This window comes from Oxyura jamaicensis, chromosome 7 (genome assembly GCF_011077185.1).
Source record: "Oxyura jamaicensis isolate SHBP4307 breed ruddy duck chromosome 7, BPBGC_Ojam_1.0, whole genome shotgun sequence".
NCBI lineage: Eukaryota > Metazoa > Chordata > Aves > Anseriformes > Anatidae > Oxyura > Oxyura jamaicensis.
Window position 1 is genome coordinate 34276443 of NC_048899.1, and position 22217 is coordinate 34298659.

The 22217-nt window shown below is 35.5% G+C and overlaps 1 protein-coding gene across 1 annotated transcript in view; it reads right to left on the reverse strand.

The window, feature by feature from the left end:
- Positions 1 to 8722: 8722 nt before the first annotated feature.
- Positions 8723 to 22217, reverse strand: part of LRP1B (LDL receptor related protein 1B) — a 674736-nt gene continuing 661241 nt past the window's right edge. The window contains exons 88-92 of the mRNA XM_035332355.1: positions 19171 to 19247; positions 17006 to 17096; positions 15451 to 15595; positions 14313 to 14411; positions 8723 to 11785 (exon numbers count right to left, since the gene is read on the reverse strand). Of these exons, the coding sequence (XP_035188246.1) occupies positions 11645 to 11785; positions 14313 to 14411; positions 15451 to 15595; positions 17006 to 17096; positions 19171 to 19247 (553 nt within the window). The 3' untranslated portion in view covers positions 8723 to 11644. The remainder of the gene's footprint in view (positions 11786 to 14312; positions 14412 to 15450; positions 15596 to 17005; positions 17097 to 19170; positions 19248 to 22217) is intronic.

The window sequence follows — 22217 nt, forward strand, 5'->3', positions numbered from 1 at the left end:
CCCGTACCTGTGGCTCTGCATTTAAAATACACTTCAATATTGTTGTGCCCATTAAGTGTAGACTGCTAAATGTGTAAAATATGTGATTTGTGGATTGCCACCATAATTTTTATTTTAGACATTGAAATAGTACCGTTTTGAAATAAAACACACAAATTATCACTGTTTGGAGGGTCGGTTATGTGGTGAATATTGTACCTCTCAGGAAGTTTTCAATGATTTAGAAATTGCTTTTGTAGTAAAACCACAGAATCATAGTCCCTTTGGCTTGAAAATTGTGAACTTCTAGACTGATCCCCTGTGTATTGTAAGAACTACTTGAATTAAGTCTTTGCTGAATTAAAGCATTATCTGTTTAGAAAGACATTAAGTTTTGATTTAAAGATTGCCAGTGATGGAGACTGTAACAATTACCCTTGGTAATTTGACTGAGCAGGAAATATCCTCACTGACTGAAAACAAAACCTCAAAACTAAACACAAAATACTTCTATCTGAAACATTATCAAATTTCACTCATCTGATTCTGTATTAATCCCATGGATTCAAAACTCATTTATACTCCCCTATCCTGTCTCAGGGAGGGATCTCTGAGCAAATGACCCCTTAAGCTGTGCTTTGTAGTGAGAATTTTGCAAAGTCATAGGTATTTTGTTTAGTTAATGACCCATTCCAGTTTCACAGTTTAGCTATGGTCTTCCTTCAGCAGCAAGTTCAAGATACTATTAAATTTAAGAATAAGAATTTCATTTTTTTACACTCAGGAGTTTTGTTGTGGTACTGGCATTACTGATTCATTATCTGCATTACTGACTTGATGCTTCAATAGATTCAGCCTGCTGCTGTGAAATAAAGCAGGGCAGGGAGTCAGCAGAGACCTTCCTTCAAGCTAACGAAGCTCAAAGGTCTCTCAGGCCGAAATGATTAGGAATGCTTTGCAGGACTATGCCTTGTTTTTGTTGGTAAAACTATAATGGAATTAGATATATTGGTATAGGACTGTCTACGTGATTCTCCAATGCTCAGAGGTTTGCAGAGAAATTACCTCTTGCCTTTTTGAATGTACATAGAGCTTTGATTTTTTTTTCTCTTTCTCTTCTCTCTCTCTCTCTCTCTCTCTTTTTTTTTTTTTTTTTCCTTTTTATTATCCTTTTCCTTTTCCTTTCTCTCTCTTTCTTTTTTTTTTTTTTTTTTTTTTTTTTTTTCTTGGTCTGCTGAAACACGAGGATATTAGCTTAGAGTTCCACTTTGGTTTGAGGAACAGTTTCTTACAGCTTATACCTAGCATCAGCAAGGGATCAATGACAGTCTTAATTTACAGAGTAAGATTTATAAGAAAAGAAGTGACAATTTTGAGTTCTGTGGTCGTTTGATCTGAAGTGAGAAGGAAAGCAGCCACATGTTACCCACCAGCATTATCAGATACCAAGGATGGTCCGGAGCTGCAGTGAAAGAGGACAATAAAACACCTTTGGTCTTCATACTGTCATCCACAGCCTGGTTGAAGACATTATTTCAGCAGGCTCCTCTGTGCTCGTAAGTGGTGGTGCAGGACTGAGATGTGTACACCACAACTGGGGTATTTTTCTCAGCTTCATTTTAGCTCCTCACTTTCTTAAAGGCTGTAGAAAGAAGTATGGTTTGTCCATGATGGATAAGACAAGCAGCTTTAAATGTCAGCAGTAGAAATTGATACAAACTCATAACAAAGAAAGGACAAGTGCTGGAATTGGTTGTGTAAGGACATTGTAGGTACTTTTCAAAAATGTGAAAGAAATGCATAGAGGCTGGCTTAGCTACAGCTGATTCTGTTTTGGAGACACAGAGAGGGCAGATGCCCCCCTGAGGTCCTGTCAAGCCCTGTGATTCTGTATTTGTTATCCTTAATTACATAGTTCCCTTCCTTCAGTGCTTTCTACAGTTTTCTGTCATCTGTAATGAGGATGACTCTGCTTTTCTGTCATTCAAATCTTGCAGAAACATCACAAGTTTTTAAATTTTAATTTGAACTCTACAAATATAGTAAGTACAAATAAAGAGAACAGTTCAGTACAAAGAACTCTATTTCATATTATCTGTATCCATGGAAATCCAGTTAATTTCCCTGATTTTTTTCAACCTGCCAGTGAACTGCTTCACAGAGAATAGGAGGTAAAAAAACCCTACGGAAACATTAAAGAAATAAAAATGCACTTGGGAATATGAATAAGGAAGGGTTGAAAAGAATTTAGAAAATAAGATGCTGCTGGTCACTGAGTCCTACAGACTTTGGATAAATGTACACACTCCCTAAAACAGCTGAAAACAAGAATGAAAAGAATCCCATCTAATTCTTCTATTATATATAATACATGATAAGATTTACTGGCTAGACTCTTTTTCTTGTTTTAATATTCCAAGCAACCTGAAACAGCACAAACCTGAACTTGATGAGTATAGAGGCAAGCAGTGGGGTAAAACTCTGTTTCCATGTGCTGCATAGGAGTGCTGGTAGTGTTTTTTTATCTGCAAGCAGCAGAATTTGGGACATCTAATTGTGGACCCCATTGTGTAGCATGCCACTAGTACTTCTGCTTTTAATCCTTGCACAGAAAGTGACACACCACAAAATCACTGTAATGAGGGTTCAGATGTGCTCCTCAGTGCTTTTTAGCCAGCTGGTGAAAACCTTCTGGATTGCCTATGGAGGAGAGGAGACCTCTCCTTGTGTGTGCTTCCAGTCTCTTCACAGGGCTCATGTGTCATCAGTGGAGGCTTATTCGGGTGCTCTGTGGAGCCTCTCAAGGATACACTGGGAAGTCAAGGCAACTGGCAAGGGGTATTACTCATTTGATTTACAGTTTTGCACTACCTTCCTATGTGGAGTGCCTGGTGGTTATATTGTACCTTGATGTCCTTAAAAGTTCCTGCCAGTTAAGGGAAAATTAGACAGAAGCATTTTTGCAGTATGAACATTCAAAATAGGCCATGTAGTTGCAAGTGAACAACCCCCCATATTTCAGTCTCATTCTTTTTCCTTTCTTATTGTATTTAGCTAGTTTGCATGTTGCCTACCACACACCTCCTGAAGTCTCCATCCTCCTGCTCACCTTTGAAGCTGCATCCTTGGAGACAATCCTGTCTTGGTGGGCAACACTTATCCATGTAGCCAAGCATCCTTTGCCAGATTTAATCTTGCTCCCTGAAATTTGATGTTATGATTGCGTAGGTGTTCTCCTTAATTAAGAGGCACATTGTTTCACTTCCTCTGGGACACAACTATTGCTTTGTTAGAGACATCTAACAAAGTTACGGACTTAATTAACTGCTCTTGTCCCAGTGAAGGGTAACGCTTCCTACTCCCTCCCCTTTGGAGAGTCACCAAGCACATCTCGGTGTGAAGTGTCCTCTTCAGTGAACTTTCATATTTTACATCATGCTGTACAAATAAACATACTTGATGTAGCAACTAAATGGAGTTTAGATCTTTGCAGGTTATTGCTTGCTCCTGGCTGATGAGATACCAATTAACCACGCTGGAGTGACAACAAGTGTGGGGTGACTGACCTCAATATATTTATCTTTGGTAGACGGTAACAATTGCTCTGATAATAATGATGCCAACAAAAATAGGATGTGATATGGAAGTATGTGACAAGATTCTGGTTGTTATTCTGTATTTATTGGATATGGCTATTTAAACAGACAATATAATCACTTCTTTTTAATTACATTGTCATTATAGTCAATGTTTTGCTATTTCATTTAGTGTTAAGGTGCTTGTTAACCTAAATTATCTTATTACTTTATTAAAACATTTATTTTTCAAATAATATGTTTATTTTTTAAAAAAGGTCAGTTTTATAGCATGTGAGAAGAAAAAATATGTTTTAAATTTGCCAATTTGGAACCATTCTATTTACAAAAATTGAAATGCATTATTAATATTTTAAGATACTTTGGATGGGAGGAACTTCATTTTAGGACAGCAAAAGACAAAAATATTTTTGCTCTACTGATCACAGCCCTTTTTAAAATAATGTAGTATTTTGGTGCAATTTTGATATTCCTCAGGAAAGGGCACTGTTGTTTAGTCAGATTGATTAATTTAGTGACAGGAGATGTTCTTCAATCCTTTAACACTTATTAAATTTATATTAAGACTGATCAATGCATGATGAGAGCGGGCATATAGTTTGACAGATAGTCTTAAATCTGGGTAGACAAGATATTGATTAGCCCTATGCACAGTTTAACTCTCTGCCGTGCCTCAGTCCTGGAAATCCCAAGTTAAGCACTTTGCTTGTGCAAAGAAGTGGGGCCAAAGCCACTGGTGGTGGTGTCCCATCAGTCCTTCTCACTGCACTGTGGGACATGACAGTGTGTAACCCATATTTCCTGCAGAGTCCTTCAGTGCATGACATTACTTTTTACTGTCACCACAGTACTAGGGGATTACTTTCAGCTCTTCGGCTTGCTGTGTCCCAGTGACCTTGCATATTTAATCATAATTGGAAGTCAAGTGACTTTTACAAGACATGAATGTTAATTAGCTTTCAAATTGCTAGAGAGGGTACTTTGTCTGGAGATCCTCTGATTGCAATAATTAATTAGTTGTGCGAGGTCAGCCTCCTGTCTTGCACAGTTCATTGAACAGCATCTTTTCAAATATTTATAAAGATGTTTTAGTACCTATCACTGAAAGCTACATTAATGCTTTAATTTTAAGCAGGAAAAAGGACAACCTAATGTTGTCAGACATGACTTAGTATATATAATGGCAATCTCAAATTAGTCATTTTATTATGTTCTTTTTTTTTTTTTTTTTCTTTTTTCTTTCTCATGTCAATTAAGAGTGTGGGGGGGGGAAAGATACTTGATTCTGCAGTATAGGAAACAAACCAGAAAAATGAATTAAAGCTGTGATTGTAGCCTAATTAACATTAAAATATTGTTCAGGGCAATAAAGTATTAGGACTTCAGGAATTTCAAGATAATTAGAATAGCTAAAAGTATACGGAAATTCATCACACGTCTATAACAAAGGCTTCACATCTGAGAAGTGTCAGATAGGACACACCAGGGCAGTACAATGTATGAACCCAATCACGCTCACAGACAAAAACAGAAGAAGGTCACAGTCTTTTCATGATAAACCTATTTTCAGACTGCCTATTGAACTACAAAGTCCCACGGGGTGGATGTGTTTTCTTGAAGCGCAGTAGCACACCAATGCCAGCTGAAAGGCCACCGACAGAACCCGGGCATGGGATCCAGGCTGGGGAAGCACAGGCTGCACACCAGCCTCAGGGCTCACACGCAGTGTGGCTCTTGCTGCAGGGCAACTCCGTGCTGCACAAAGTGTTCCCGTTATAGTCTTGCTACTAAAATGAAGTCCAATGACTAGCAGGGATCTGTAATTTGAAAGTGTGACCTCCGCAGCAAGGACAGCAGTGCAGCATGGCATACTTTCATGCTTTATGCCATTTAAACAAAGAGGCTCTGCCCAGTATGCACTGGGCAACTTAAAACTAATTGCAAACTACATTCCTCATCCTAGCAAAACCAGCAACTACCACCAGATTTTTAAAGTAGAGCGTCTAGCAGCCTGCACGCTTAGGGCAGGAGATGCAGACATTGCTTTTTAGGTTGGGGTGGGAGAAGAGATGTTAGGATCCACAGACATGCCTGGAAAAGGGCAGCCATAATCTAATGCATGAGAGTCCTCCCACCTCATCTCACTTCACCTCACCTCACTTCACCTCACCTCACCTCACATTTCACCTCACTTGCCTGTTTTCCTTAAGGACACCACTTCTGAGGCTATATTAAAGGTGGCAGACCCCCTTCCACTATGTGGGAACATTACTCTTGCATTATTTTCATTGCTTCCTTTTCCTTATGAAATTGGTTGTGGGTCAACTTAAAAAGCTGTAGAGCTGCTATTCTTACACTTCTGTAAGTTCGAAGGTCCACATTTACAAAATACTTATTTTCATATCGTATTTCACCAAACACAATGATTTCTGTTGGGAAAAGCCCAAATTCATATTGAGCACCCCTCTCCAGCCTTTCTAAAGGCTTCCAGAATATTTAGCAAATTCCCACAGGCTATGTGAGCTAGCTTCCGCAGGAGATGGGGTTTTGCTAACTGTCCTGCAGTTACACCGTGGACCAGGACATTAGCTATGCAACCAACACCAAACCTTTTAATAGCTCGGACTCAGGATCAATAAAACTAAGATAAAAATCTTAAGTTTCTTGCTATGTTAAGCTCACAGTGGCGGTATTAATTCCACAGCAACATAGGTCTATTTGCTCCGGTTCATGCTTGCCAACACGAGGAACCACCGTTTGAAACTCAATACTCATGAGAGCCACCAGGAAGCAGGTACCCCAGGCTCACAGGTTAAAAAGGGCCACCTATGTAATGCCATTTGCCAGACTTAGAAGATACATTAACTGAGCTATCAGCATGCTGTCAGACACCTTACGACACTGATCACTGTGGTATCTCAGGGAAAATCATCATTGCCAGTTTATCAAGAAGTCCTCAGAAACACAGGCAACAAAGCATTGTAGAGACTTGCTCCAGCAAAACAAGGGGAGGGGACACACTGCATTTGAACAACAACAACTTAATTCCTCTCCAGAAAGAAAGGTCACTTACCTGGGACTGCAGTTCTTTAAGGTGCTTTATCTATACGTACACTCACACAGCAAGGGTGTCTATATGCAAGTACTGCAGGCAGAGTAGCCATAAGGACACATCTAAGCCTTGCCGCTTTCACAGTATTTTTTTATCTTCCTCCCCCCCCCCCCCCCCCCCCCCAATATTCACAGCTCCAAGCAGCTGCTGTAAACGTCTCAGGAGGAGAAGCATTTTGCTCGAGTCTAACACTCAAGCCAGGTACAGCCACTTATCCAAGCAAACAGTCTCTGAGCTGACAGAGCACCCCTTAACCTCCCCTTCAGAGGTATGCATAAGGTGTTTATTCTCTGAACACTGTAAAAGAAAGGCTGTGCATGACGTCCACCAGTGGAACGTGACATACTCTCTGCTATACCTTCCTACTTACCTGGTAGAATGAGTTTAGTCTGATTAAATAACACATCAGATCAGATTCCATACATACTGTGTATGTGTAAATATCTCGATTAAAAAAAAAAAAAGTTTTTTTCCTTTTTTTTAAATTGTCTATTATTGGTTTAGTAGAGAGAGTTTTTTTTTTTTTTTTTTCTCCCATCCCAGGTAAAACTTGTTCAGCATCCTCCAGAGACCAGCAGTTTCCTCTATTCATGTATTACTTTGAAGGCCACTGTCAAAGGTCATGAGAGTCACAACATGTACTAAGTGATGTGCAGCTGGCATAAGGAACCAAAAGATGCTTTATGCTTCTTTTCTCCTTTTTGTCATCTTACAATATGGGCACTAAACTAGAAACCCTTATTTTCATCAGATCTGTATTTCACACATGTGGAGATGGTAAGCATGATAAATTAGAGAACCAAGATGATAAATTATCATCCCCTCTGTCAGCCATACCTCTGCTTACCAATCCATCTCTCTAAGACTTGACAAATTCCAAGTGCCTCAATTTCTTTGTAGTGATGCCCAGGGCTAGGCAGACAAGTTTCACTGTTGGTTTGCTTGTTCCACATGAAAAATGTCTTAGTTTTTAAAGCTGATTACCCAGACAACCTTTTATTATCAATGTCATTTCCTTCTTTTATCTCCTTCTCATCCTCCAAAAAGGAGAAGGAACTCTTTTATGTGAAACAGATTTTTGGAAATGTATTGAAATAAAATTTTATTACATATGTGACTACACTAGTTATAGTCACAACCAGCTTGATAAGAATAAATTAAGTATTGTTATATCAGGACCTTCTCTGTGGTCTTGCTGATAGCTGATCAACTTGGGAAGAAATTTTAAAGGCCTTCCACTACAGAGCTTTACTTTCTTTCTGTAAATAACAGACCCATGATTAGCAAACAAAAAACATTCAAAAATGACAATCAAAATAAATATTCTCAAATGCACTCCTAGTCCCCAAACTGCTTTCATGTTATCTTAATTGCGCAGAATGACTAATCAGAGTAGCACTAGCAGCATCAGTCCTGATGTGTAGCTTTGAACTTGTCTGGTAGTACTTTACTATTTATGCAAACTCTTGCACAGATGACAGCCTCTGTCACAAGGCAGAGACTCCGTGACACTGTTATTATGTGTGAACATACAGCATAGTGTCTATTAATAATAATAATAATAAATCATTGGACAATTTCATAAAGTTTGGCACAAATTCTTTTTTCATGTGTTCTTTTTAAAACTTCTCCATTCAGCAAAGCAGTTTGGAGCATAGCTTGTATTGAAGCATATCACATCACCCTTCAAGCTTATGTGTATTTTTTTCTGTTGAAGGAAAATGGGTGCAGTGGAAGTAAAAAGTGACAGAGCTGTATCATGGTCTTGAAACCATGCCTTAGACATAGTCTAAACCTAAAAGGTAAATGAACAGTGTATTTCAGGGTTAGATTTATCGGAAGTTCCATTTCCCTGAATAATTTTAATAGCTGTTATTTATGGAACCCACAAACTGCTTCACACTGCTAACAAAAATTATTAGTATTGTGGAAAAATAATTTTACCCTGATGAGTTCAGTGAAATAGTACAGTACTAGCATTTCACATGAAATGCCATTAGTACTTTCAGGAAACAACCACAAACAGCCTTGCAACTATACCCTGAAGAGATGGATGTTTTAATCATTGATACAAGCACATTTATCCAATTTTTGTTTTCTTGTAAGCTTATGTCAACTTAAAACACACATGAAGAACAGCAGTAAGTTTGTGGAAATGTAGGAAGTTCATAATTTTGTTGTTCCTTGCAACTATTTATATAATTTCCTGCTCAAAAATATTTTACTGAATTTATGAGGATGCACATACAGGTAATTGATCAGGTTCTCAATCTTCCCCCCTTCAGCTCGCTGCATGCTCTCTGCAGATACAGATCTGGGGACTGAAGCCCCAGAACTGAGCTCTTAAAGGATTGTGAGAAACCACTCCTATGGAGAACCTTGGCAAAGTTAAAACCAAACCAAAAAAAAAATAAAAAAAAAAATCAATTACAAGGATTATTATGAGGTTTAATTTAAAGATCTTTAAGGCATGGCAGTGGTAGAACAAAAGAACTCCATCAAAATTCTGCCTAGAAGCTAAAGATCAGATTCTGATCTAATTTCCAACATCTAATAACTCCACTCACATCAACTGTGTATTTCTATGAAAATAGATAAATTTACTTTTTAATAGTAATTTACACATAAGCTAGTGTAAACGAAAATGTCTCACTGAAAGGAAACATGAGACATCACAATAAATAAATTTCATCAGGTCTGTATATGAATTTATGATTTCAAACTCAATGTTACCTGCATACCCACTAATTAAAATTAGTTCTGCCAGAATATTGAAGATAAGAGGTTTTCTCCACTAGAAAACAGACTTTTCTGGGAAGAGCAAGTACTCAGACCTCATAAAAACTGTAGTTACATAAAAAATGAGGGCCAAATCCATATCTGATGATTTCAACCGAATAAAGGCAGGACCTGTGGAATCATAGCTGTGTGGTATGAAACTATTTAATTTGGGATTTTTGTAGAAAATAAAGTAGTTCTAAAATTCTATTGACAAAATATACAGCTATACACTTAATTTATCCAAACGTGCAGAGCTGCAAAGAACATCCAAATAGTTGTATAAAAAGCAAAAATTGTCATTAAAAAAAAAAAGAAATTTAGCCATTTATACAAAGTAATGTTCGTTCCCTTCAATTTGCTTTTCTTTAGTTTTCATTTTAATCTTAAATTTAAAAATTAGTCAACACACTGAATCAAGTATGTAGATTTTCATTTAAATAAGTCAGTCAACAATTTTTTTTTTTGTATAAAGTATTTAACACTTCATTGTAGAAACATAGGCAAAATGACTATTATAACCAAAATGAAAAATACTGTTCAATCTAAAAAAATGTACTTAAACAAGAACCTGAAAAAGTTTATGATATGCATAACATTGTTCAAGCAAAATTGCACTAGTATTACATAAATCAGGAGTTTTATAAAGGCCCCAATATGGCAAAGTTTAGAAATAGGTAGTATGCATGCACAATAGTACAACAAAAATCTTTTATAAAACAGCAGTTATTTTTGTAATGCTTGTACAAAGGGAGTAAAGAGCAACCACAAACATATTTAATCTGTTAGGTTAATATATTATGATAGCTAAAAGTCAGTCATGACTAGCAGAGGAAGGAAGAGTCCTCCACAGTATATATGTGTGAATCAGTCTTTTGTGCCTTTAAAGTTATGTATAAAATACTGTGATTCAGTTCAAACCTGAAAGACATTGTATCCTTTATTTCCATCAAAATTAAAAAAGTTGAGTCAGATTTTCCTTCTTAGCAACAACAGAAAACAAACCAGGTCAGAGCAAGTGCTGGAAACTGAAACTGAGGCTTTTCACTTCTGATAACTGGATTTTGGTATTTTACCCAGACTATTGAAACTCGGGCTTAGGTAAGGTTTAACTAATATGCAATTTGCTAATGTTTTATCTCAGCAATATCCCAATTTATTTTTATTTAAAGCATCTGCTGTGTTTTGGATTCCTTAATATCTCTAAATGAGTATGATTTTTTTTTTTTTTTTTTTTTTTTTGTGATTGCCAAAACTGAATGCTGTGATTGTGTGCCTGTGCTTAGGGCGTTTTGTGTGTGTGTGTTTCCCTACTGCTTGGTTGAGGAATTATTAATCCATAAGTAATGCATATGATTAAGTGAATAAACATATAATGCATGTGTAGGCAATGCCCTCTTGTGCTCTAGGGTGGCTACTGTCCTAAAGGACTCTTGGAGTTCATATGCTTTGTCCCACAGCAAGTAAGGTTTCAGCTTCCAAGATATATTGTTACTATGTTCTATAAGGTTTTAATAAATACAAAGCTTGTTTACATGGTATATATGTTTAGTATAGCATGTACAGTCACTGAATTTCTGAAACATAATCATTGTGTTCATGCAGATCATTAGATGTTTCATTTCTATAATCTTGTTTACTTCTTGGCAACCTAAAGCTAATTTAAAAGCAAGTTATGTTTGTTTGTGAAAAGTTATCTAGCTTTATCAGGATCTGAAGAGAAATTCTAATGGGCACAAAGAAGAGAGTAGACCATTCAATCATTCTTTCACCATTTAAAATAAACAAAATTACACACTGTACTACAGCTTCCAGACTACATAATGAAAAAGTGCAGATACCATCTTCATTGATTAAGTAGAACCAAAAAAGTTCATAGAAAATAGATTGCTCATTTTCACGCTACAAACGATAATGTTGTTTGCCATTTTAACAAATTTAAAGGTGTGTTATTTCAGCAGCATTGTTGTAAGTTGTACCGTAGTGCAGTTTCTTTTTCATAAAAATACCTTACAAATGGTCAGTCAAAAGTCATCAGCAAAAGAAAAACCCAAAAAACATCAACAAAACAAAAAACAGAGGTAATGCTGATGCCAAAACAATTATAATACTGTTGGTACATAGAAAAGTAATCCTTATATTTTATACATTTATACAGAGTATAAAAGGTAACAGCAGATTATGCCACAGTCTCCCTTATCCCAATATCTATTTTCTTTGGAAGGAGTTCTCTTCTTTCATCAACGCTTGCTAAGGAGTTTCGACAATTTTGTCCATCCATGTATAACTTTGCATATACTGGATTGGAGTAATTTGTTGGCTGCAGAGAAATTAGGCATACTTTAGATCAGTCAGATTTAACCAAAATAAACATTTATGGATATGGAAATGGGGTTGTTAAAGCTAGAACAAGTACACATAAAATATAATTGAACATATTTAATAGATACCTGGACTTCTGCAAACCTGATAATGGGTTAATTATTTAGTTCAAATTAAATTCATGATATGATACATGCTATTAAAATAATCAGTGACATGACATGCAGCATAGTATGATATTAAAACCATAAAAGCAATGACAAAAACAAAAACCTTGAAAAATGTCTCTGAAGTTCACTTGTCCACCTTATTACACCAGAAGATTTCAGAATAGGTATGAAGAAGTTTATAGAGAAGGTGCACTGTGAGACCATGTGACGAGTTTAACAGTAGAAAACTGCAACCAACAGTTTCCATATATTACCTGTTCTAAGACATCAGCATCCCATCAATAGCTGACCATGTTTTCGAATTCTGTGGCCCAAATATACAACATGATTTGACCAAAAATTCAATACTTTCGTAATGAAAATTAAACTTTGTTTAAAAATAAACCAGCAAAACTATTAACATATCATAGTATTTACAGATTGAGAAATGTTTTCTCAACAAGTTCGGTAGCTTGGACTGTAACGAAAAAATCTACTCAGATGAGTAATACTTCATTATAGGACGAGTCCATTTTTAAGTCTGCAAAGCACTCAAGTATATGAGATCTCCTACACATGACAGTGTAAAAGGATGAACATGGATGAACACTTACTCTCCTATCACTAATGCTAAGGCAAAAGCACTCTCCAAGGTTTATAATATAAATATCTCAAATAATTTCTTCATACTTTATGCCTTAATTGTCTTTTAGAAGATCTTTACTATCCAACTAGATATTCAGACTTTCACCTATAATAACTGGTACTTTACGGTCAAAACATTCCTTTCTCATAACCAATGAAACAGTTCAAGTTTGCTTACACAAATATAAATGTTTACAAAAAGTAGAATAGTAAGATAGAAAACAGGTAAATGAATTTGTTTGGTGTATGTAAGAAGTGGTTAATTTTTTTTATTACACCCCCTACCCCCTCAAAGGTGGGTAGATTTTCTTTATTTGAAAATATGCTGAAAAAACACTTGGGTAACAAGGAATAAAAGGAGTCCAGAATCTCAACTTTCCTTTTTCCTGTTGATCCTCTTTCTGAAGCCAGGGTTCAGATATTCTTTAGGCTGGCTAGCTAAAGCAGCTACTTCTTTGGGTTAAGTTAAAAGCTGCCTATTCTGTCTATTACAGATGACAGTGACTGCCATGCTTTCTTAGAATGGAGGAAGAAAAAGGTGAGTTACATTTATTAAAAAAAAAAAAAAAAGAAAAAAGAAAAAAAGAAGCTACTCTTGTATGGTTTTGGAACTTAAATATGTAATAACTGCTGCTATAATTTATGAGAGCAAAATCTCATTTAAACCTGTCTATTCCCATTGAATTGGAGATCTTTACATTTGTCATAATGATTATCATCAGCAAGTTAGGTTTATTCCAACTGACAGGACTTTTTATTTCTTTGACCGTCACTGTTAAGGGTGATAACTACAACAGTACAAAGACTCTTGGCATTTATATAGTGCCTCATGGACAGTAGGCTCTGTCTCATGATACCTCTTTGAGTAAGTCCTAATGCAGTACAGTGAGCCACAAAAAGTAAATGGAGTGACTTGAGTAACAGAGTTAATGCTGCATATGGGCATATATTCTAGGTCTCCTCATCAATGGTTCTGTAGTTCATCAGAAACCTCATACCCTCTACAAATTGTTACACTTTCAAATACTAAAGAACATATTACAGTCATGCAAGAATGCAAATGGCACAAAAGATGAATATATACTGAGGAACGTGAAAATGAATGTCATATTGATGTCCCTTTTTAATATTTTAAACTTCAATGTTTGCAAACATCACTCTGAATTGTAGTCAGTCTGATACTTTAAAAGTTACTACCTTAAGATATTATTAAAAAATTGATCGAAAGCTGAGCAATCAAAAAATGCATTGCAAATGTTAAAGGAAATTGTTCATTTTAGTGTGTATCAAATTCCTTTAAAATGACATCACTTTTTTTTTTTTTTTTTTTTTTTTTTTTCTCCATTTACTTTGGAACTTCTTTCAGCTTGATAAACTTCACTAAATTTCTGTAATTAGATACAAATTGAAAATACACGGAGATATATGGCTCCGAATTCTGTGCTAACCTTACATGATGCTATGAAAAAGCATCACTTTTCTCACTGGCTTTGCATCCCTTTTTAAAGATACATTTGCAGTTTTAGATCTTTGTATGCAGAGAGGAACCCCTCATCTCAAAATGAAAATGTATTAATTCCTGTCATTCTTCCTGACATTAAAAAAAAAAAAAAAAAAAAGAAAAACAAAATGAAACCACACACAAGATACCTCTATTCTAAAATGAGAGACAAACTTTCTTTAGCGAGGGGCTGTGGTGGAATGAAATGGATTTGAATCGTCATTTCTCACCCCTGTTGATAGTGGTCCTTTCAAGTCAGAGTTTAGGTAGATTGATGGAGTTGTGTGGGGAAGCTTGAATGCAGTGGGCCCTCCCCCTATGTATCTGGCCTGTATAAACAGAAAAATTTAGTTTCTGTGCTAACAGAGTATTTTCCATGTGTACTTATAATCGCTGTTAAATAAATAGTGTACTGATTGAAAACATTATTTTAGAGTGATCAACAGCAATAATAATTTTAAAAAAGCTCATTGCATGTATTCTTTAGCTTGAAAAATTCTTTCATTCAGTCTGAGAAAAACATTCAGCATTTTAAAATCTTTTTTTCATTAAGTATTAGAGCCCAACTTCAAAATGAGCATTGGTTCAGTTACTCATCCTCCAGGGAGTAACTCCATTTTCAGCTTACCTCTTGTACTCTGCACGCTGACTATGTGATTCAGCAATGACATTCCTAGAGCTAACAGTAATCCGGTTATTGCTTTGTCAGAAATGCCACAGAATGATGGCTGCCCTTTGGTGTATGTCTGATTACAGAGCTCTAGGAAAGATATCGCAGCATTACTCTGTTCATCCCATGTCACATCACTCAGGGTGTTCAGTCACTGAAGAGTGCTGCTGCAGAATGACAGCATCTTTTACAAGAAAATGATAATACTTACTAGTTTTGTGTAAACATTTTATCTATCTATCCAGCCAGGACTCTGAATTCTTTATGCCTTTGGGAGTTTTCATATATGAAGTAAGTTAAATCTTCTATGTTTGAATACATTCTTTCACACTTCAAAAGGTAGACCCTATGATAATGTATTTCCATTCAGTATTTGTGAGTAGACTAAGAAGATGATTAAGTAACTCAAGGCAGAATGTCTGTGACAAAACTCACTTCACAGTTTAGTTCCAACTCTATTTTGGTAAAATACAGACACTAGGAAAGAATGTCCATCATCTAGCATCAGACTGCAAAAACAATTGTTAATATACACAGGAAGTTTCTTCTAATGAAACCTAGCTTGTCTTTATGTCTACGGTGTAGTTAAATCTAAAAGCCATAATTTTGTTTCTATTAATGACAGTTAAAAAGTCAAAATCTTTTAAAGACATAAAATAGGTAGTGTTTTGGCCACTTAAAAAAAGGAAAAAAATTACCTTTTCTGCATTTACAGTAAAATCTGAGGCTAAAAGACCACCTTCACTGTGATCATGGCCCACCTCATACATATTATATGATGGATTGCCAATTTCAACATTGATTCCTCCGTTTATAATGGGTTGTCTTCTGATAGTTTTTGTTCTGTAATGCATAAATACAAGAAATAAGCTAGCGCCTTACGATAGTAGTTTAACACTTTACAATCTTCTTGGAAGAGATTTAAAAACATTAAATTTTACATAAAAACATTACATTTCAAAATATAAAGAAAAACAAACAAACAAAAACAAAACAAAACAAAAAAAACACATTCTCTATTGAAGTTAACTTTATTTCTCTTCTGAAGAGCGATTATTTAACTGTTGAGAATGATTTCTTCCACTTAAACAATTTACAGGCCAACAGACCAGCAACTAGTTTTAACAATTTGGCTATTACTGAATCTGATGTTTAGGAACAGCAGCATCTAACATCCATGGAGCCTGGCAGGGTCAGCATTACTAATGGTACAGCCAGAAATGTATTTTGTTGGCTTTTCAAACAGAATAAATATTTCTTTTTCTTCCTTTTTCATTTATTTATTTATTTATTTTTCTTCACACATTTCTAAAGGACTTAAAAGAAGACATTATCTCAGTTTTGGAGGTAGTTTAACAAGCCTCAGGAGAAAGGAAGATGCTCAGGAACAACAAGCAGACCAACTACTGGACTGAAGTAGGTGCTTTGCCATCTAAGACTTGAGTCTTCTTTAGTAGGCCACATCAATATTATTTGGAATATTTCCTTGTTAAATCTCCCTCTCCACTACTACCATTTTGCTAAACACAAGAAAGTCAACAGCTCTTCCAAGTATCTTTATACAGTAGAAATTCCCCAACTCTGTACAGCCTTTGAAGAAGTCAAAATATCTACTACACTCAAAATGTCTACTACACTCCCCAGTGTAATTATGAGCTCTAGGGCAGCTAAAATTTAAGAGAACAAGAGATTCACTGTTCAGTGCTGGAACGTGGCTTCCTGTACAAGATAAATACAGTACTGATGATGAGGCTCAGGACTCTACAGGAGGTACTCTGAACATTGTTTACATCTTTACTACAACTTACACAAAATCGAAAAGAGCTAATCAATGTAAATAAATCAGAGTGAACTATAATTAGAAACTGGAAATTCTGCACAGGCTCTACCTGCAGGTATTCATAGACATGAGCAATATTTCTTAATTATAGAGTTCCAAAGAAATACATTAATTCTGTTTACTAAGTTCACTAAGTCTCTGGATAAAATTATTAACACTTTTTCAGCCTTGGCAGGATTGAGCAAACTTGACAAGAAAGAACTATATAATCTTATCTACTGCAGGTGGAATAAAAACACATCAAATATCAATTGTTCCAGCAAGAACCAAAATGTAACTAATTGTATCCTGAAAGAGTTTTTTTTTTTTTTTTTTTTTTAAAATATTCTCAACATTGAAGATTTTTGATATAAAAAAGGTGCACATTTCAAAGATTTATTTTTTATTCCATACATAACTATGAAAATACTTACCTTCGTTTTCTTTTGCAAAGAAATAGTCCAATTACCAGAGTAGTGATCAAAGTCACCAGTAAAACAAGAGGAACAATGATTGCAATGCTTCCTAAAACAAGAAAAGGAAATCTCATTGAACATTCATGACTAAGTCTAATCACAGCTGTAAAATAGTTAAATGAATTTTTAAAAGAATAATTTTTCTTACCAACAAATGAAAGTTCATGTGATAAGCTTTGTTAATTTGAGATTTGTGTTGAGAAAATATCACAGATACTGGTGTAAACACTACCAGAATTTTTGTCAATCATACCCGAGTTAATTCTCACCACACACACACCTCTCCTAAACCCTGCCCTCATTTGCAGTGAAGGTGCGTGGAATTGCTGCACACTTTGGACTTAAGAAGCATGGTCATTGATTTCAACTGCCTCCATCATCCCCAGCAGCATATTTAAGTCACACAACTAATAATTTAAAAGATTCAGTGCGTGGTTCTGATTGAAGAGTTCTATTGTTAGCATTAATATATATTTATTACTTTTATTTGTGGGAGACATACAGTGTAGTAAGCAATATTAATTTCTGTGTATCCCTGCATATCCCTTCCTTTTACTGCATTCTACTCAAGAGCCAGTAATTTTGTTATGTTGATATAAGCAATCAAGGCAACTACAATAATGCTTAATGTAGCAGAAAAACAGTGCGCAGATCAGACAGCAATGTTAAAGCAGAGGAGGGAGCAGGGAAGGAGAAAATCAGCTGAACGTTATTTTAGCAGATAACTAAAATGAAACCTGCAAAAGTAAAGTCAGCAGTGGTGCCCTTCTAAGAATTTCTCAGCTCGTAATTTGGCAATAAAAAAATACATACGAATACTTTTATGTTATAACAGCTCTGAAAGTGGTCCTTACAGACCACAGGACTCTAGTATGAAGCCAACATGGAACGAAGTGCATTTCTTCTAATATCACAATACTTAATTGGTGGAAAATGAAAATACTGCTTGTTGTTTCATTGACTAGATGGGTTGTTTCGTGACAAAATAAGCTGTTGGTAGTCTGCTCTACATGAAACAGTATTAATAAAGAAATGCAAAAAATGTCCTTGAATTCTACCTGAAGGCTTACTGAAAGCCAAGCCAGGTTCTCAGAGGCCCATAATAAAGCACTATCGAACAAAAACCTTAAGGATTCTGAACTCACTTCAGCTCATAAAGATTGAAAATGTAAAAGACATTAAACAATTACTATTTTAAGATAGCATTTGTGTAAATACCTGGATGAAGTTCTCCTTTGGGGGGGGGGAAAAAATGTTCATTTTGGCTTGGCATATAAACTTATACAAAAAGCCCTGAAAAACATGCTACTAAGCCTGAGATGCTGTCTGGGAACCACGGTGCAACCTGGGGTCTAGCAGAAGGCAAAAGATGAACAGATGTTTCCTAAGTCATAGGAGGTATTCCCTCAACAAGAAATATCTAGCTAGGTTTTGCCTGCTTTTTTGCCTGTTTCCGACTTGTTTTATTTCACTTGTCTGGATTGCTAGGAAGATTTCATCTAAGCCTCAAGCTGACCTGAATAGTGGGCAATTCATTCTCCTGTTCCTCTTGGGTTAAATGTGACTGAGGCGTACAGCAGGATACCATCAGCATACTCAATGCACTGCAGGGGACCTTGTCCAGTTTAAACTACCAATACCATAGCAATGCCATCCTTTTATACTTACAGATATGTTAAAAAAAAATACGACAGGAGCTATTCTTATTTTCAGGATGATTTTCACAGTAGGTAAAATTCAAACCTCTGCAGACAGCCAATGCAAAAGTTATGAACTACTTACAACTCTATTTTTGATGCTTTCAGAGGGACTTAAATGGTCAGAGGTCTTGTACTAGTTCTCTGCACAGCAGTGATATCACCAAGTACTTGTCACTTGATAACATTTTAAGAAAAGTGCCTTGAAACAGGGAGTGTATGGCATATGGCACATATCTAAACCTTCTCATGAAACACAGTGTCAATCAAAATGTTAATGTGTATATATATATATATATATATATATATATATTTCCCTCTCAATTTAAAACAGGTAACCAGCACATATCGTTTCACAAACTCATATTCTAAAAGTATCATCAGGTTAAAATTTGATGAGTGATAGAAGTTATTTGAAGTACTTACTTGTACTAATATTGTCAGACTTGCTGCTTTTGGGAGCTGGCCTCTCACACTGTGTGCCTGACCAGTTGGCCGAACATCTAAAAGGATCCAATTAAGATGATAAAATTAATAGATGTCAGCTGTTAACACAGTAACCTATTAAAGAGACCACCAGCATCTTCTCAAGAGCTACACAAATGACAACTGTGATTCTACAAAGTAAACAATAAGCTTAATGAAAGGAGTCAACAGTACTCTGCTATAGTGCTTACAACAATCTAAGTTCTTAGTTCAAAACTGGAGCTTTGTATCTTCAGTTGTGCTTATTATCACTGCAATCTTGATTCCAGAGTCCTTTTCTAAAATTATTAAATAATAAAATAACCAATGGTATATCAATGTATATTATACCAATTACCACTTAATATGCAATCATGAAGGAACACGTGAGCCGTATCCATGCACAGATAACTTAGTCTAGCAAGGTTTATTTGCACTATGTTGTTTTACGATCAGCTTTGATCTAGAAGCTCTATCAGCCACTTCCACAGTGCAAAGAAATATTTGACTGGACATAAAGCACTACACGCACCCAATAACTCACACTATCTACACTAATTGCCTCTTCCCAGGGTGCTGCTGTTCCCCATTGCGCTGAATAATGCAAAGTTTACCATGGAGTAGTTCTCACAGACCTGGCTGTAATAATTTACTTGCACAATTAAGATCAATCTTTGAGTAATATTCACAAACTAACTGAAGTTTTCCTTTTTTTTTTTTTTCTATTCACATTAAAATGTTTCCCTGAAAATTCTATAATAAAATGCTTTATATATATTTTTTTAGTTTTAACTATATAAGTACATACATATTGATAGCAATAAATACATATGCACGTAAGAGAATTAAAGCATAAAAAGCTATGAAACTGAAGGGATAGGAGTATCTCCACTGGATTCAGAGGTTCTTGAAAACTGATAATGTTAAGAATAAATATTTTGTCTGCTAGGTACCTGGATGAGCACAAAGTTATTCAGCTGTAATTTCCTTGTGTGAATTTAAATATGCAAATATTTTTTCAACGGAGAAGTTGCTCTCCATGCATACAAGCAAACACAAGGAATTCATGCATGCAGCCTCAGCACATCCATCAGAAAGGGAAACAAATACTTGAATGAAATCCAGTTGCTTATTCATCCTGCTGTAAGTATGATTAAGTTTACTATGGAACCTGAAACTCTCCTTGTGGAAATGGCAGGAAGTAGTCACTTCTCATCTGCCTCTGTTGCATATTGTACAGTGACTCATATTTTTCACAGTATTTTTGAATTATTTATGAGTTTCAATACGGGTTATCTTTAGGTAAATGCAGTAGAGCATTACTTTGCATGCAGTTCTAAGAACAGCTATTATCTAGAGCCTTTCTAAGGATTAAATGAATTGCAGAGTTTAGGGCTGGACGTACTTAATGAGCAACATTGTTCTATGATACAAAAAGGTTTGGAAAGGCACAAAATATTCCAGATAAGTATTGTAGAAATATTCCAGGAGAGTCCCAGCTAGCTTTGCTGGTGACGCCTCTGACTCTCTTTTGTCTTTTCAGATCACATGGGAAAGAAGGCTAATTTTTCCCTTTCCTCTTAACCGTTTTCCAGCACAATCCAACATTCAGACAAAAACCTTTACTGGGTTTCATATTAAGTTTGAGCATTCTTTGGAAGGTTTCTAATTTCTTTCATTCTTTCTTTCCTTTTTTTTTTTTTTTTTTGTAGGATTTTTTATGCACATACTTAAATTCTACAGATATAAGCAATGCACAGATGGTATTTAAGAACATGTTTATTAATTGATAATTGGTTCAAAATTTTCCTACATAGATTACTTGTGTTATAACTTAGTCAATTCTTTTATTTATTTAAATTTAAATATAGCCTTCCATTTCCTCACAGCCAAGGAACCTCCCCGATTACTAATTACAGAAAATATAGTTCACAACAATATATTTTAAAACTGAAACCAACGGACATGTTCACTCCTGATTACCACCATTTTAGCCCTTTCCAAGCTAAACAAAACACAATTTTAGTATTTTAAAAGATGAATTTGTTCCTTTTTTTTTTTTTAAAATTTTAATAGATCATTTTTTTTAAATCAATTATATCAAGTGGAAGTGATGACACTGATGACCTACCTTATTAAGATACTACTTAAGGAACTATTTTTTCAAAAGTTTACCATTTAATGCACGGCTGCAAAGAAAGTATCTCCATTCTTATAGACAAACACCTTAAATATTTATATGTAGTATATTCTCTAGGGAACCAAACTGTTGGTATGCAACAACCATGAAAGAAATCTTTATATTTTTTACTGGAGGTTTTGCATCATTGCTGTTGAGGTTTCAGTTCAGGTGATTAAAACTTGTTATGAGAGGCAAGTTCCACTTAATGCTATACTATGGAAAATAAATTATAAGAGTTAGACATACCTTGACTTTGTGCCTAAATCCTTATATTGAAAGTTTCAAACAATTCTACTGTATAAGAGATTCACTACTCTGAACCTACCTTAAAACACTTAAAAGAATATAACATAGTGAGACTAGTAAACGATTCACCATTTAAGTATGCCAAGTATATGCTTATCAGAAAATTGTGTATACTGTACACATTCTTTAAAATCTTAGATATAACATCATGACAGCTGGTGAAGAAAGAAAACCTACAGCTCTATATGTAGAAAACAGAGGAACAAATTAAGGTAGGAGGATTAGCAGTTCTTGTCATTTTAATTGCAAAAAGTCAGCAATATTGAAACAGTTCTAAGGAACTGGATAAAGGACTCATAAAAACATGATAGCTAGCTGCCACTTCACTTTCCTTTTCCAAAGGCTTGCTGTCACCAATATCCTTCACTGGGATGAAAGCTGACAGGATGGCAATAATTTTCTTCTGAAATTAGAGGTACAATGCTTGCCCTTTTTTGGTCAAGGAAGCCATTAAAGAATCTTGGGCAGACAGAACAGAAAACGAAATAAAGTCCAAGGGAAAGGTGTTTCCAAGGGAATT